The 12,524-nt window shown below is 35.3% G+C and overlaps 1 protein-coding gene across 1 annotated transcript; it reads left to right on the top strand.

Moving 5' to 3' along the window:
* Positions 1-10,308: 10,308 nt before the first annotated feature.
* Positions 10,309-12,214, top strand: LOC113337121 (F-box/kelch-repeat protein At3g06240-like). The gene is made up of 2 exons (XM_026582802.1): positions 10,309-10,374; positions 10,842-12,214. Exon 2 carries the CDS (start codon positions 11,463-11,465, stop codon positions 12,135-12,137), a length of 675 nt encoding a protein of 224 aa, XP_026438587.1. The 5' UTR covers positions 10,309-10,374; positions 10,842-11,462; the 3' UTR covers positions 12,138-12,214.
* Positions 12,215-12,524: the final 310 nt, after the last annotated feature.

A 12,524-nucleotide genomic window follows, 5' to 3' on the forward strand; every position in this document is an offset into this window, starting at 1 on the left:
ATGGATATTTATTAATAATCAATACAATTCGATAATGGATTATTTTTGTGATTAATTATTTACTTATGGTTATGGATATACACGCTGACATTGGTGCATAAAGAATGCATTATGTCAAACTTGATTGATATGTCACCATGTATGGACTGGCTTACTCACATAAGCAGTCACCTTTTGGCGCTAAGGAAAGCGAGCAAAGATGAGATAATGCATCGCCTTGGCAATACCAAGATGAGATCTATATAGTGAAGATCGATGATGAATGTACCTACTGTTCATCATACCTTAAAGGATAGCCAAATAAGAAATCTCTTTCACGTCGCTTGTTGAAAGCGAGCAGTTAGAAATTTCGGATTAGGCGCAAGAGTTGCGACTAAGTCAAGATTTGTAGAGTGTAATAGTTTGTGACATATACTTGTGTAGTCAAGTAAAACTCCACTCTAGCACATTTTCATATTATGCGTGCTTGCGAACACAACGGAGGTGCGAAAATTGTTCCCTTCTTTTCTCACCATGTGAGTCCGTATGATAATTAGATTATACACAGGTAACCTTACGACTTTTGACTTTGTTATTAAGTAAAGATTCGATGATTTCTACTTTAGTATATGTCATGTGGCCATGGATGATCCGGCTTAAAGGGTACATATCTGGGAAAGCAGTTGATTCTGAAACTTCATGGCAATAGGGCGAGAGGAAGGTCATCAAACTCATGAATGTTTTATATTCACATTCGATAACTTGAGTTGCCTTGCTGGAGTTTCAACACAAGTGTGAATGTATTTATAATAATCTAGCATGAGGGTTAGACTAGCTCTATGAGGGATCAGAGTAGTTTAGACCAATGAGATTTTGATGGACCTAGAATACTACGAGATACAAACGTTTTTTTAAAAAGGGTTGATGTCTCTATGCTGACTCATATTGAGATGCTCGTATGGATCTCCCAAAATGCAGGTACCTCGACGGTCGCACGGGATATTTACTAATATGAACTTTTCTTTCTTCTGGTACAATCCACACATACTATGTGCGAGTGGGAGATGTTAGATATTAGGGTTGGATCCGAATATGGTCGCCCATATTGTATGTGGTAAGCCCGGTAGGGTTCCATATTCCTTAGGGTTTGGAACCTATATAAACATCTCTAGCATATGTGTAAAGGGTTACGTCATTCCCACCTATATCACACACAAGGTTTTACCATTAGAAAAGTGGTATCTCTAACCCTAAAAGAGAGTTACCATAAGGAGATAAAGGTTTTAAGTTCTTAGCCTGTGAATCAAGTTTGTGCTCATCTTTGGAGATTGTAGTACCCGTTGATCGTCGTGTTGAAACGTTGTTGTTGCTGCTACTGCTTGTTCTTGCTAATCGGAGCTCAAGATCAAGGTATGAACCGATACCCGCTTCCGCTTAATCGTATAAATCTCTGATAGAATCAATCAACCCAAGGGGATTACTAGTGAGTGGGTTTTCTTTTGATTTGCATAGCAAACAGTACAAGGTTCTCAGAATCTATTACCCTGACAGAAACCTCTGTGGACATGTAGAAGTTTACACTCTTGGTGCTGGCACCGGGTGGACAAATATTAGAGAGGTTACATACTCTTTACGCTCATCACTGGGTATCCTTGTTGATATAGTGATGCATTGGATAGATTACAAGGCAATGAAGATCGTGGGGCTCAGTTTGAAAGATGAAAATTTTCAATTTCTTCCCTCACCACCCTGTTTTTATGTGGGTCAACGTGCAAACATTTTGTTTGATCGTAGGCTCAAAAAATTGATAGGATGTCTTTGTGTTGTTCACCATTATCAAGACTATAACTGTGTCGACATATGGTTATATACCAAGGATTACAACACTAGTTCTCCCTACAACACAAATATAAAATCAAGTTATAACCATTGGAGTTTAAATTCTCCCTACAACATGAATATGGAAGCGAGTTATGGACATTGGAGTTTAAAGATCAAGATGGAAAGCACATCAATGATAGGGTACCGTATCTTGGAGGATTATGACCCGTTCCTGGTGACAGAGAATAATAGAGTCCTATATTGGTACAATAAGTCGGATCTTGTCTGTTTTGATCCTGAAACTTCAAGTAAAAAGTGGGTCATCAGGGATTCTTATGGTTTGGGACGGAAATATTTTAGCACAACCCCTCACGTGAACACAATGATTTCATTGAAAACTCTAGAAAAAGAAAACTGTGTTGTACAAGAATAGGATGGGTGCAAAGAAGAGCTGGAAGATCCACCTCTTGTCAAACAACATCACCCCACAAGAGTGCTTTCAGATGTTGATATTTTACCAAATTTGAGGACTGCTATTCCTTCGGTTATCATCCCTTTGTTTACCTGGTGCGCAAATACAGTAGGATGGTTTAGAACCTTCGGATGGTTTTATCAACTCTATAAGAACATAGTAGAGCCATTTATCACCGTCATGACGTTTATGTTTGTGTTATTTTTGTATATGTGTTTGTTTATTTGTTCCATCCCTCTAGGTTTAGTTTTTTTCTTCTTTGTGATATTATGTGCTTCTAGGAACGCAAACTGATCAACTATTAAGTTTTGTTCAATTTTATCAGAATTTTCTCAACAGTGCTGATAGTGATAAGAATTATCCTTTTTATTAATTTAAATTTTGACTATTGTATTTTTATTTTCAACTCTAGAGAACAAAATGGTGTTTATATACAGTTCTTTGCGTTAGACCGGTGGTATTATTACACAATTTCAGCTTTGAAAAGTATAAATTTGGTTTTTCCTTAGATAATCCCTTTGTCTACATACAAAATGCATGAAAGCGCTTGGAAATTAAGAGGAAAAACGCAAAATAAAAAGGTGTATGCCCTTGGACGAGGATTACTCATTCCTCGTGACAGAGGAAAATAGAGTATTGTATTAGGACAACAAGTCGACCTTTTCGGTTTTGATCAGGAAAACTTTACCTAAAACCCCGGTTATTCGAGTTTTTTTCTTCAATTCTTTTCCAGCTCGGAAGTATATTAGTGCAACTCCTTACTGAAAACTGAAAGTTTCTTTGACAACTCCAGGAAAAGAATCAAGAATGCAATAAGTTTAACGAAAATTTTGTTCTTAAGAAACTGCCGTTTCGAAATCTCTAAAAACCGCATAGAAACATGCCAGGACCCACAACAAGCTCCCTACAAATCCCAGAGGTACGGGGCCCAACTAATATGTCTATACGATTTTTAGCTTGTCCAGTTTCACGGTTCGTTTAAAACGAATGAAGAGAATCAAACATAAGTACTTCTAGATAATAACACTTAAAAAAAATACTTATTGTAGACCAAAAAAAAAGGAGCCAAATGCAGACCAATGAATCTATTGGTTCACGAGGTTTAAAAAGGGACTCACCCAAAGCAGTTGAAAACGCTCCTAGGTCCTACTCGGTTTGGGAGCTAGGAGCAATGAGTTCAGACCAAGGTAGTCAATATTAGTTGTGGATGCCGATATTACAAGTTTTTATCGGATATGGGAAAATACCTATACGATATCGAGAATATCGGCGATACAAAGACGGAATGATATTATCGGTTGTACAGGCCGATACAGACCGATATATCATTTTTACTTGTACATCAATAATATCGATACCGTAAAAAAATAAATTCATCAACATACATCTAGTCTTTACAGACAAGTACAATGTCAATTGGACAAGGTAAAAAGCCCTAATATATTTATAATATAAAAACAATGACGTTATGGTAGGATATAAGATGAAAACCATATTTCGACTACAAGGAATAGAAATACAAAAGATAAATATGAAGGATAATAAAAAACATTTACCAGCATAATGGGACAACAATCACAACGTTGGCTATTAAACCACCTTGTATTTTGGAAATTTGAGATATGTGTATGATTCTTATTATTTTTTATTATGGTCTTATAACAATTTAAAATTCTATATTAAATGATGTATCACTGATAAAAACCGATATTATCTTTTGTATAGGTGTATCGGACCCGGCCGATACGAGACGATACACGATATTAACTACCTTGGTTCAGACTTGAAAATCGCCAAAATAAGGTTTATTAGAGACTTATATATTGTTATTCAAGGGTCATATAACTTGTACCTAATTAAAATGAAAATTTTAACACTATCATGTAATTTAAGCGTTAACATTGTTGTATTTAACTTATTTATCATGTTTTCAGAGGTTTTTATTTTGATACATTCAAAGCAAAAATTGGAAAAATCTTCAACTCTGTTGCTCGAAAATCGATCCAAATCACCAAAATCAGACACCTTAATCCTAAAAATCGGAAAGCTTGAAATGGGAAATCGAATCGGTCATAAAACGAGTAGAGAGTACCCGGAGAATATCATCCTTGGAGAACGATTGTTAGTCTGTCATAAGTCAACTCCGCATAGTACTTAATATGGACTAATTAAAGTGACAGAATTGAATCAAATACAAGGTGGTAGTATTTATGTCATAAACATTCTTAGTCATGATAATGTTGTTTACAGAGCTCTACTGTGTTCTTCTATTGGACTCTGTATGTTCTTCTCTCCTTCCCTTTTAAACTCTAATTCCCACCCCCTCTCTCACAACCTAAGCATTGATTTGATTTTTTTACACATGACCCATTTGGTAATCCTAAGATTACCAGAGACCCTCTTATTGCAGTTTATTTGAATAAAATTATTCAACACCACCAACACAATACTGGTGGAACCAAATTTGTCAAAAAGGAAAATGGCGAAACTTAAAATGTTTTCGATCCAATAAGAAAAATATGAGTATAATTTGTTTTATCTAAATCTAACCATAATAATCAACACAATAGTTGATGAAACCAAATCACTTGAATCCAAACAGAGAAAATACCGATGCATGTGAGTTCAAACACTTAGTAATTTACAAAGAACATGAAACAAAAGATTCAATTTACCTTTTTGAGCATTTTTAATCGTTTTACTGAGTTGTTCATCTTTTTTTTCTTTTTCTTTTTCTTGTTGGGCATTTTTCTTCACCATTTTTACCAGCTTTTCCGATATTGGTTTCTACTTTTTTGATTTTAGGTCATAACTTGTTTCATTTTATGATTTCTGGTTTCTAATATGAGGTTTCAAGAGAAGGAAAGAGAATCGAAAGGGAAAATAGTTTCGTAGATATGATTTTTTTTCTTAATTTTGAGAGATTAGGAAAGAGAATTAGAGAAAAGATAAACGATGGAATCGAGAAAAGACGTAGGGTTGATTTGTTTAGTTAGTTTTGGCCTGAATAAAAATAAAGGGTGTTTTAGAAAGTTCGAAAATTTGTTTTTTTTTTTAATTTCATTTGTTTTGGTGGAGTTTTATTACACGGATGTTGACGGCTTCGGGACTATAACGCGCACGTTATCACCCACCAGTAGATATGGAAAAGAGAAGGATCAATCAAGACCGTAGACTGTACTGTTTAGATTGTAACCATCAAATCTTATGCTCACTTCAGAGGTAGAATTGTAAACTCGAAATTCTACAATATTTTTATTTTATAAATTAATTAAAGTCTGGTTATAAACAATCAATGCATGTCAAAATCCAGTCCAGGTACCAAGCACTAACATTGGACAAATGTTAGACCAAAGCCTAAATCTGTAAAAGACCTGAGTACGAAAGCCCAATTATCCCTAAATCAAAGTGTCCAGGAATATCTAAAATCATCGTTACAGAACTAGTCAAATTAATTCATATACGTGACTAAATAAGAAATAAATTAATTTATGAGTTCAAAGTTCGCGAAACAGGTCAAAACAACTTATGAACATGAACATTACTTAATGTATTTTATGATCTTTTTTGTGGAAACATAATTTGTTGAACAAGGATTTTTCCTAAACCTTTTATGTGATATAAGTCTTATTGAACAACCATTGGTTGAATCTATTTTTCGAGATTTGTCAAGTACTAGCTTGAAATTGAAACTTCTTTTTTTGGAATTCAGCATAACACTAAAATCATCTAACACTCTCTTTGTAGATATAATTGTAGAAATAATAAGTAAATAGGATGTCAGTCTTCACATATCCATGTTGATGAAGTTCTTACAGTTGTGGTCGTGATCTTCAGTATTAAATCTTCAAGGCTTATTCGATGAATTTTTATACTCAATTACCATGCTCTAATCCTAGTCCAAGGTTGATCTTACTAGACTATAAATTAGTGCTATAAAAATCTCCTACTTTTTCAATTTGAATGACCTATCAATTTCATATGGATTAAAGATAAACAAATATTCAACTCATTCTCCAATATGCTTATTCTTGATTTTCCGAATCTTTAGCACCTTAAATTCTCTGTTCATTAAAGTTCCTTTATGATTCTGCATATGTTCGTCCAACACCTGTTGTTGAAGATCCGTAGCTTGATAACAACTTTCATGATTATTCAAGTTTGAGTTTTAACATTTAAGAGATCAAATTATTTATGCCGATGCACAATATCTTTACCTCCTTAAAGTTTATTGTACCAAAATATGACATTAATCCGCAAGTAATCCACCTCCCTTTATATATTTCTACAAAAAGACATATGTATTAGTAGATTTCTACTAAATAGGTATCCTTTTTTTTTTGAAAAAAATGACAAAGGTTTCGAGAAAAAAGATCTTAATGAACTACACCTACAAGAAATCATCGAACTAAAGATAACATACCAACTTTTTAAGATAAGTTTTCTAAATTTTGCTACTTACAATATCTTCTTCATCACAAAAATATTAAAGGTATAATTCTCTCGTAAAATTCCATAGCCGCACTCCCCAAAAAGATATAACAATTAAGAACAAGTTCAAAACTGAAACCTCCCTATTTGTTGTCATTCCCAAAGAGAACATCATAAGCGATTTTGCTCGTAAAAAGAATGATTGTTCTTAGACAAACTTACAGGTAAGTTCGTTCTGAGCTCTCGTATTCGATCCCCATAATATACGACCATAAATAGATGAATACATCCAAATCCCAGAATACAAGTAGTCAAATATTTTAGTATGGATTACATCCAAATCCCTGAATATAGGTAGCCAGATTTTCATAATAACGTCGTTCTTGTTTGGAAAAAGTACAATCACCACAACCCATAACAAAAACCACCTTGTCGTCTGTTCATGACATTGGATATCGTTAACTTGGTCTTTGGTCAAGAACCAATTTTGTTACACTCAAAGTGATCCCTTGGCTTCGTTTGAAAAGTTTCTTTCTCAAAGCGATTATGTTTCGGGTGCCAAATCTTGTAATCATAAGACGTTATATTATGGTATTTTTTCATTTCCTTTCTTCTTGTTGTTCTCCTTATACACTGTCTCCTTCTCATTCTTTCATTTTTCTATTCACACCTGCGCCAATGTACAAGACCAAACAATCTATGGTTTTGGGAGAAGGTTCATTCAACTCCGTATCACTCAATGTTCCTTTCAAACTTATGGATGGTTAATCTGGTCGAAGTTAGTTTGGATCTAGAAGCTAGTAGGTTCCTTATCTCGGGATAATAGAAAAAAAAGTTTTCTCCATCGTAACTAGCCAAACCAGTTTCATACTTTTCGTTCCCTCATAACTGTGTGGAAATTCCTACACCAATGGAAATTCCTGATAACCGTGTGGAGTCTACTGGTGTAAGCCCGATTTCCAAATTAGGGAAGTGAATGTATTGGTGGTATGCCACCACCTCTCGAATATATCACTAGTTAGAACCAAGTCGTCAAGTCTTGAGTAATGTATTCTAAACATGGATCCGAACCCAAAATTATCAATAATTTCTCTAGCAAGAGGATTTTTGCAAATAGTGGCATACAACTCATTCACATCGCTTGTACTACCTCGATGTCTCCTTATATCAGTCATATCTGCTCCCTTGGGGTATTTTAACAGATGCTCATGATTATCCGACGAAGAAACCAGATTTCTAGAATTCATAACATGATGAAAATGTTATGAATGCATTTAATCCTACAACACACATTGGCATCACAAAAATCATGATGAATTTGATTCAATCAACAATATATAAACCAACAAAATAACCATTCGGTACAATTTAAATCACCAATACATCACAAAACAAGTAAAAATTATGGATTTTTAACTACATTTATCTCCTAATGTTGCTATTGACTTATATACAACATAAAAAATCAACATAATATTAAGAATTTCATGACAATCAAAATAAAATTTCACTATAAACCCTAGAGTGAAAATGACTTACCTTATATGATTTTGTGGCTGGAATTCGAAATTGAAACATGCAATAGGTCAATCCTTAAGTATAGATCTAACCCTTCTAAATTCAACCAATAAATCAAACTAAAACACCATCAAAATCAAAAAGGGGTAAGAACAACATATGAGGGTTCAGAGAGAAATAAAAAAGTGCGAGGAAGGGGAAGTGCCAAACCTGCACTTCTCCTAAGAGTTTGTACTTTGGAAACGAAAACGGAAACTGAGTTTCCGTCTGGTAAAGGTCAATGCTTTGACCCACTGGGAACTAAGTTTCCATTTGGCGTTATTTAATCGACGCGCCTCCTCCGTAGTAAGGTGCACCTTCATGCTCATTTAGCTTAGCTTCAATTAAGCTATAACGAGGCGAAATTCTTAACCATAGTGCTTGGCCTAAGCGTGCTAAAATCTTAGGCTATTGTTGCACGCTTAGAAAGATAAAAGTAGTTTTTTGTGATTGATTTACTTATCCTATTTTTTATGATAGGAAGAAAAGTAGTTTTGTATGATCATTGATTTATTATCATGATAGGAAGTTTTTATATACGAAAGAGTGAAAAAGTTTATAAAGAATGACTAAATTATTTTTAAATCATGCTAGTGATTACTTGAAAGTTAGTTATTATTCCATTGGTAACCTCTTTAGGGGTGATGTGTTCACTCCAAATCAACTTTTAGTTTCAGAAACAGATCAAGCAGTGCATGTCACGATGACCGTGTAGGACTTGGAAGCTTTGAGAAATTGAGTCCATTATGGTTAACTTCTTGTGTTTACTTTGTATTTATATCCTATTTACAGATCAACTCAATATTACATGTATCATCTGAGAAGAATTCTTGTATATATTCAGAAGGGGTTGAGATTTGTGTTAACTTTCGTCTAAAACTTCTAATTAATGCTTAATTAGATGTTACAGATCCCTTTACGTCCACAATAACGAATACCAATTTTTCTATATAGATATCTTATTTGAGACATTTGTGAAACTAAAACCGAAACTAGAAGCACAAAGACTACCCATTGATAGAGATTTAGTTTGTTTCTTGACAATGATATTCTAGGGTTTACAATGTCAATTAAGAGTGGGAGAAAGAGAATAAGAGGAAAAGAGTGGCAAAGGCCCTGTGCAACATTATTGTACTATGTTATTTCTGAAATCGATTAGTTGTTTCGATTACATTTTACTGAAACAGTTGAAATATCAAAACAATACGTTTAGCTAGTAATCATGAAGGATATATTGCAGGGGCAGGATATATTTTCAGAAATCACGGGGGGAAGCACTTGGTATAAGCAGCGATTCCTTTAGGGATTACACTGGCAATAATGGCGGAATCAAAAGCTTGTTTTTTTGGACTCTGGGAAGTGGTTAATCTTCGCACAACTCATCCATATCTGGAAACAGACTCTGCAACTTTAGTGCATTGGCTTAAGACACATACGAATGAATCGAACTATCCGTACCATCAGTATCATCTACTGAAGGACATCCACAAGCTCCTGCAATAAATTCCTCATGTACGCATCTCACATACATATCGAGAAGGAAACAAAACGGCTGACGCATTGGCAAACAGAGGAGCTGACCAGGTGGAAAATCCAAGTTAATTTTCACCAACCGAAATATGGATTGATACAACAACAACTTTTTAAAACCAATTTCTTATATTAGATAATTCCCAAGCAGGGAAGAAGCTTAGTGTAGTTCAGGGGTGGCCCCCGCCTACCCTGTTTCCCGTTAATTCATTAAAAACACTTTGGAACTTTTGTTATTTAGAAAAAAAAAATTGTTAGTTAGCCCTCCTTGAATTTATGTTTTGTCTAATTTGCCTCCCCTAAAAAATATTTCTGGCTCCGTCCCTGTTCCCAAGGCACGATAAACTTCGTAAAAGTTGCTACAGCCCACGGAAGGCACGATAAACTTTGTGGCGATTCTTGCATACGGCGGTCTTCACAGCCGTTTTCTCGGAAATAACGGCCATTTATTTGGCCTACTCTAGCCGGGGCACAATGAAAAACGGCTATTTCACCACTCACTCACTCACTCCCTCGCTCTCCCTCTACACCCTGAAACGAAGCTCCTAAGATCTAAGCCACTGGAAAACGCCATTAATGAAAATGTATGTTCTTACTAACTCCCCCGATCTTTTTGTTTTCATACTATGATTATAATTTAGGATTTTGAAATTCTGATTTGCCAAAATATTGTTTTTTTGTAAGTAGTTTTCATTGATTTTGTGAATGAATTTGCTTTAGGGGTTTCTTTAATTGTTATCAGGAATCATTTTTTTTTCTTCCCTTTTTGCTTTTTGATAGGATATGGATTATTCATTTCTCGTCGAATTCAATCGCTCATTGAGCTTCCTGGTTTAATGAGAATAAACCCTAGAATTATGGATTTTTCTTTTTGGTTTTGATCCAGACTCAGAGTTTTCTGGTTTCTCATAGTTTTTGATAAGATTCATTCCTCAAGTGAGTTTCTTCTTCGTTGTATTTGATCTCTGAAATTCAGGACATTTGGTTCTTTCTGATTATATTGACACTTCAATTGGTTCTGATATTAGTTTCTGTTTGAACAATTTTACAGACTTCAAAGAGGACATTGGATGCTACAAAGATTATTGCGAAACAAAGACCATTAAAACAGTCACGGGATAAATGTTGGATCCCATTACATTATTGGGTTCATTTCATTTTCACCTTTACTCTTCTTCTGTCCTCAGCCAAAAATCAGTCACTATTTCTCAAACCCTAGAATTTCCCTAAACCATCTTCTCTGTAAATCTTTCCAACTTCAAGTAAAAGAGGGTTTTGAATCTGATGGGGAATTTCGATCTTCTACCCAGAGAGATTACGTTGGATATTATCAGTCGAGTACCTACCGAATCGGTTCTCGAATGCAAAGTAGTATCAAAAACTTGGAGAGATCTTGTTCGTCATCCATCATTCTCTAAGATGCACTTACATCATAGCTTAATCACCATGATTCTGGTAAGTTGGGCTTCATTGGTTTAACTTTTCACGAGAAGAGAGAATCATGAATCCATAATATCCATTGAGAGGTTTGGAAGGTTTAACATCAGCCCTCCGTTTGGGGGAGGATACTACCTTGCTTGGATCGTGTAATGGATTGATCTGTCTTTATCAAATCAGATATCTCTTACCAGGAAAAACTTACATTTGTAACCCCATAACCAGAGAGTGTGTTATGCTTCCAGAAACTAACAGAGTTGGAATGGATGCTGAGACAAGCGGATTTGGTTACGTTTCTTCAACTAATGAGTATAAAGTTGTAAGAGTAATGTTTAGTAACGATACCGAGTTTGTGGAAGTTTACATATACACTCTAGGGAGTGGAAATGGGTGGAGAAACGTTGGAAAGTTCAATTTTGGAGCATATTTGGAAGAAGGTATCTTTGTCGATGGAGTTCTTTATTGGCTGGACTATGAATCAGAAACGATCGCTCCCTTCGATTTAGCTGAGGAAAAGTTTTTTGAACCTCTGTCATTTCCTGTACCACCAGAGGACAATGCTTCAGCTGATTATAAACTACGGGGTTTGGATGGGTGTTTGGTTTGTGCTATGAATTTGCCTGTCAATGGAGCTGATTGCTGGAACACGTGGATATTGAAAAAGAAGGTTGATAATCAACCATTGGGTTGGAGTAAACATATCAAAAATCAAGAGTTAGAAGCTTCAACCTCGAAAATATTTGTAGATCTTGAAGAACGTTTTATTAGAGTATTTCCTCACAAGAACACCTTTGTTTCGTTGAAAGAATTAGGGGAAGAAGATACGAAGATGATGGAGTCAGTTGAAATTGAGGAGACAGAAAGCCTTGCTCAGCCTTTCAACCAGCTTACCCTGGATTCCTACTTATAAACGGGTAATCTTCGTTGCGATTCATTTCGAAATTAGGTACCAAAGTAACCTTTGTGTGAACCTAAATGATAATCACATTGTCATCACAACTAACATATGTGGACTACTGCTATTATGTCTTTATGTCATCGATCAAAATTTATGTGAGTGTTATCTTACTTTCTTGTTTTAGGTTAAAGCTCTATTTCTTTGTGAACTTTGCACTTTGTTAGTGACTTGACCTTATCTGAAAGGGAGAGTCTGATATACACTTTAGTAACTTTTCTAAGAGTGCACAGGAACCGACCTGGACCGAGGAACCGTCCCGGAACCGGCGGAACCGAGCCGATATTTGTCCCGAACCGAGGAACGGGGTACAGGTACCGGTCCATAAAATAGGAACCGAGG

The sequence above is a fragment of the Papaver somniferum genome, chromosome 1 (assembly GCF_003573695.1).
Source record: "Papaver somniferum cultivar HN1 chromosome 1, ASM357369v1, whole genome shotgun sequence".
Taxonomy (NCBI): domain Eukaryota; kingdom Viridiplantae; phylum Streptophyta; class Magnoliopsida; order Ranunculales; family Papaveraceae; genus Papaver; species Papaver somniferum.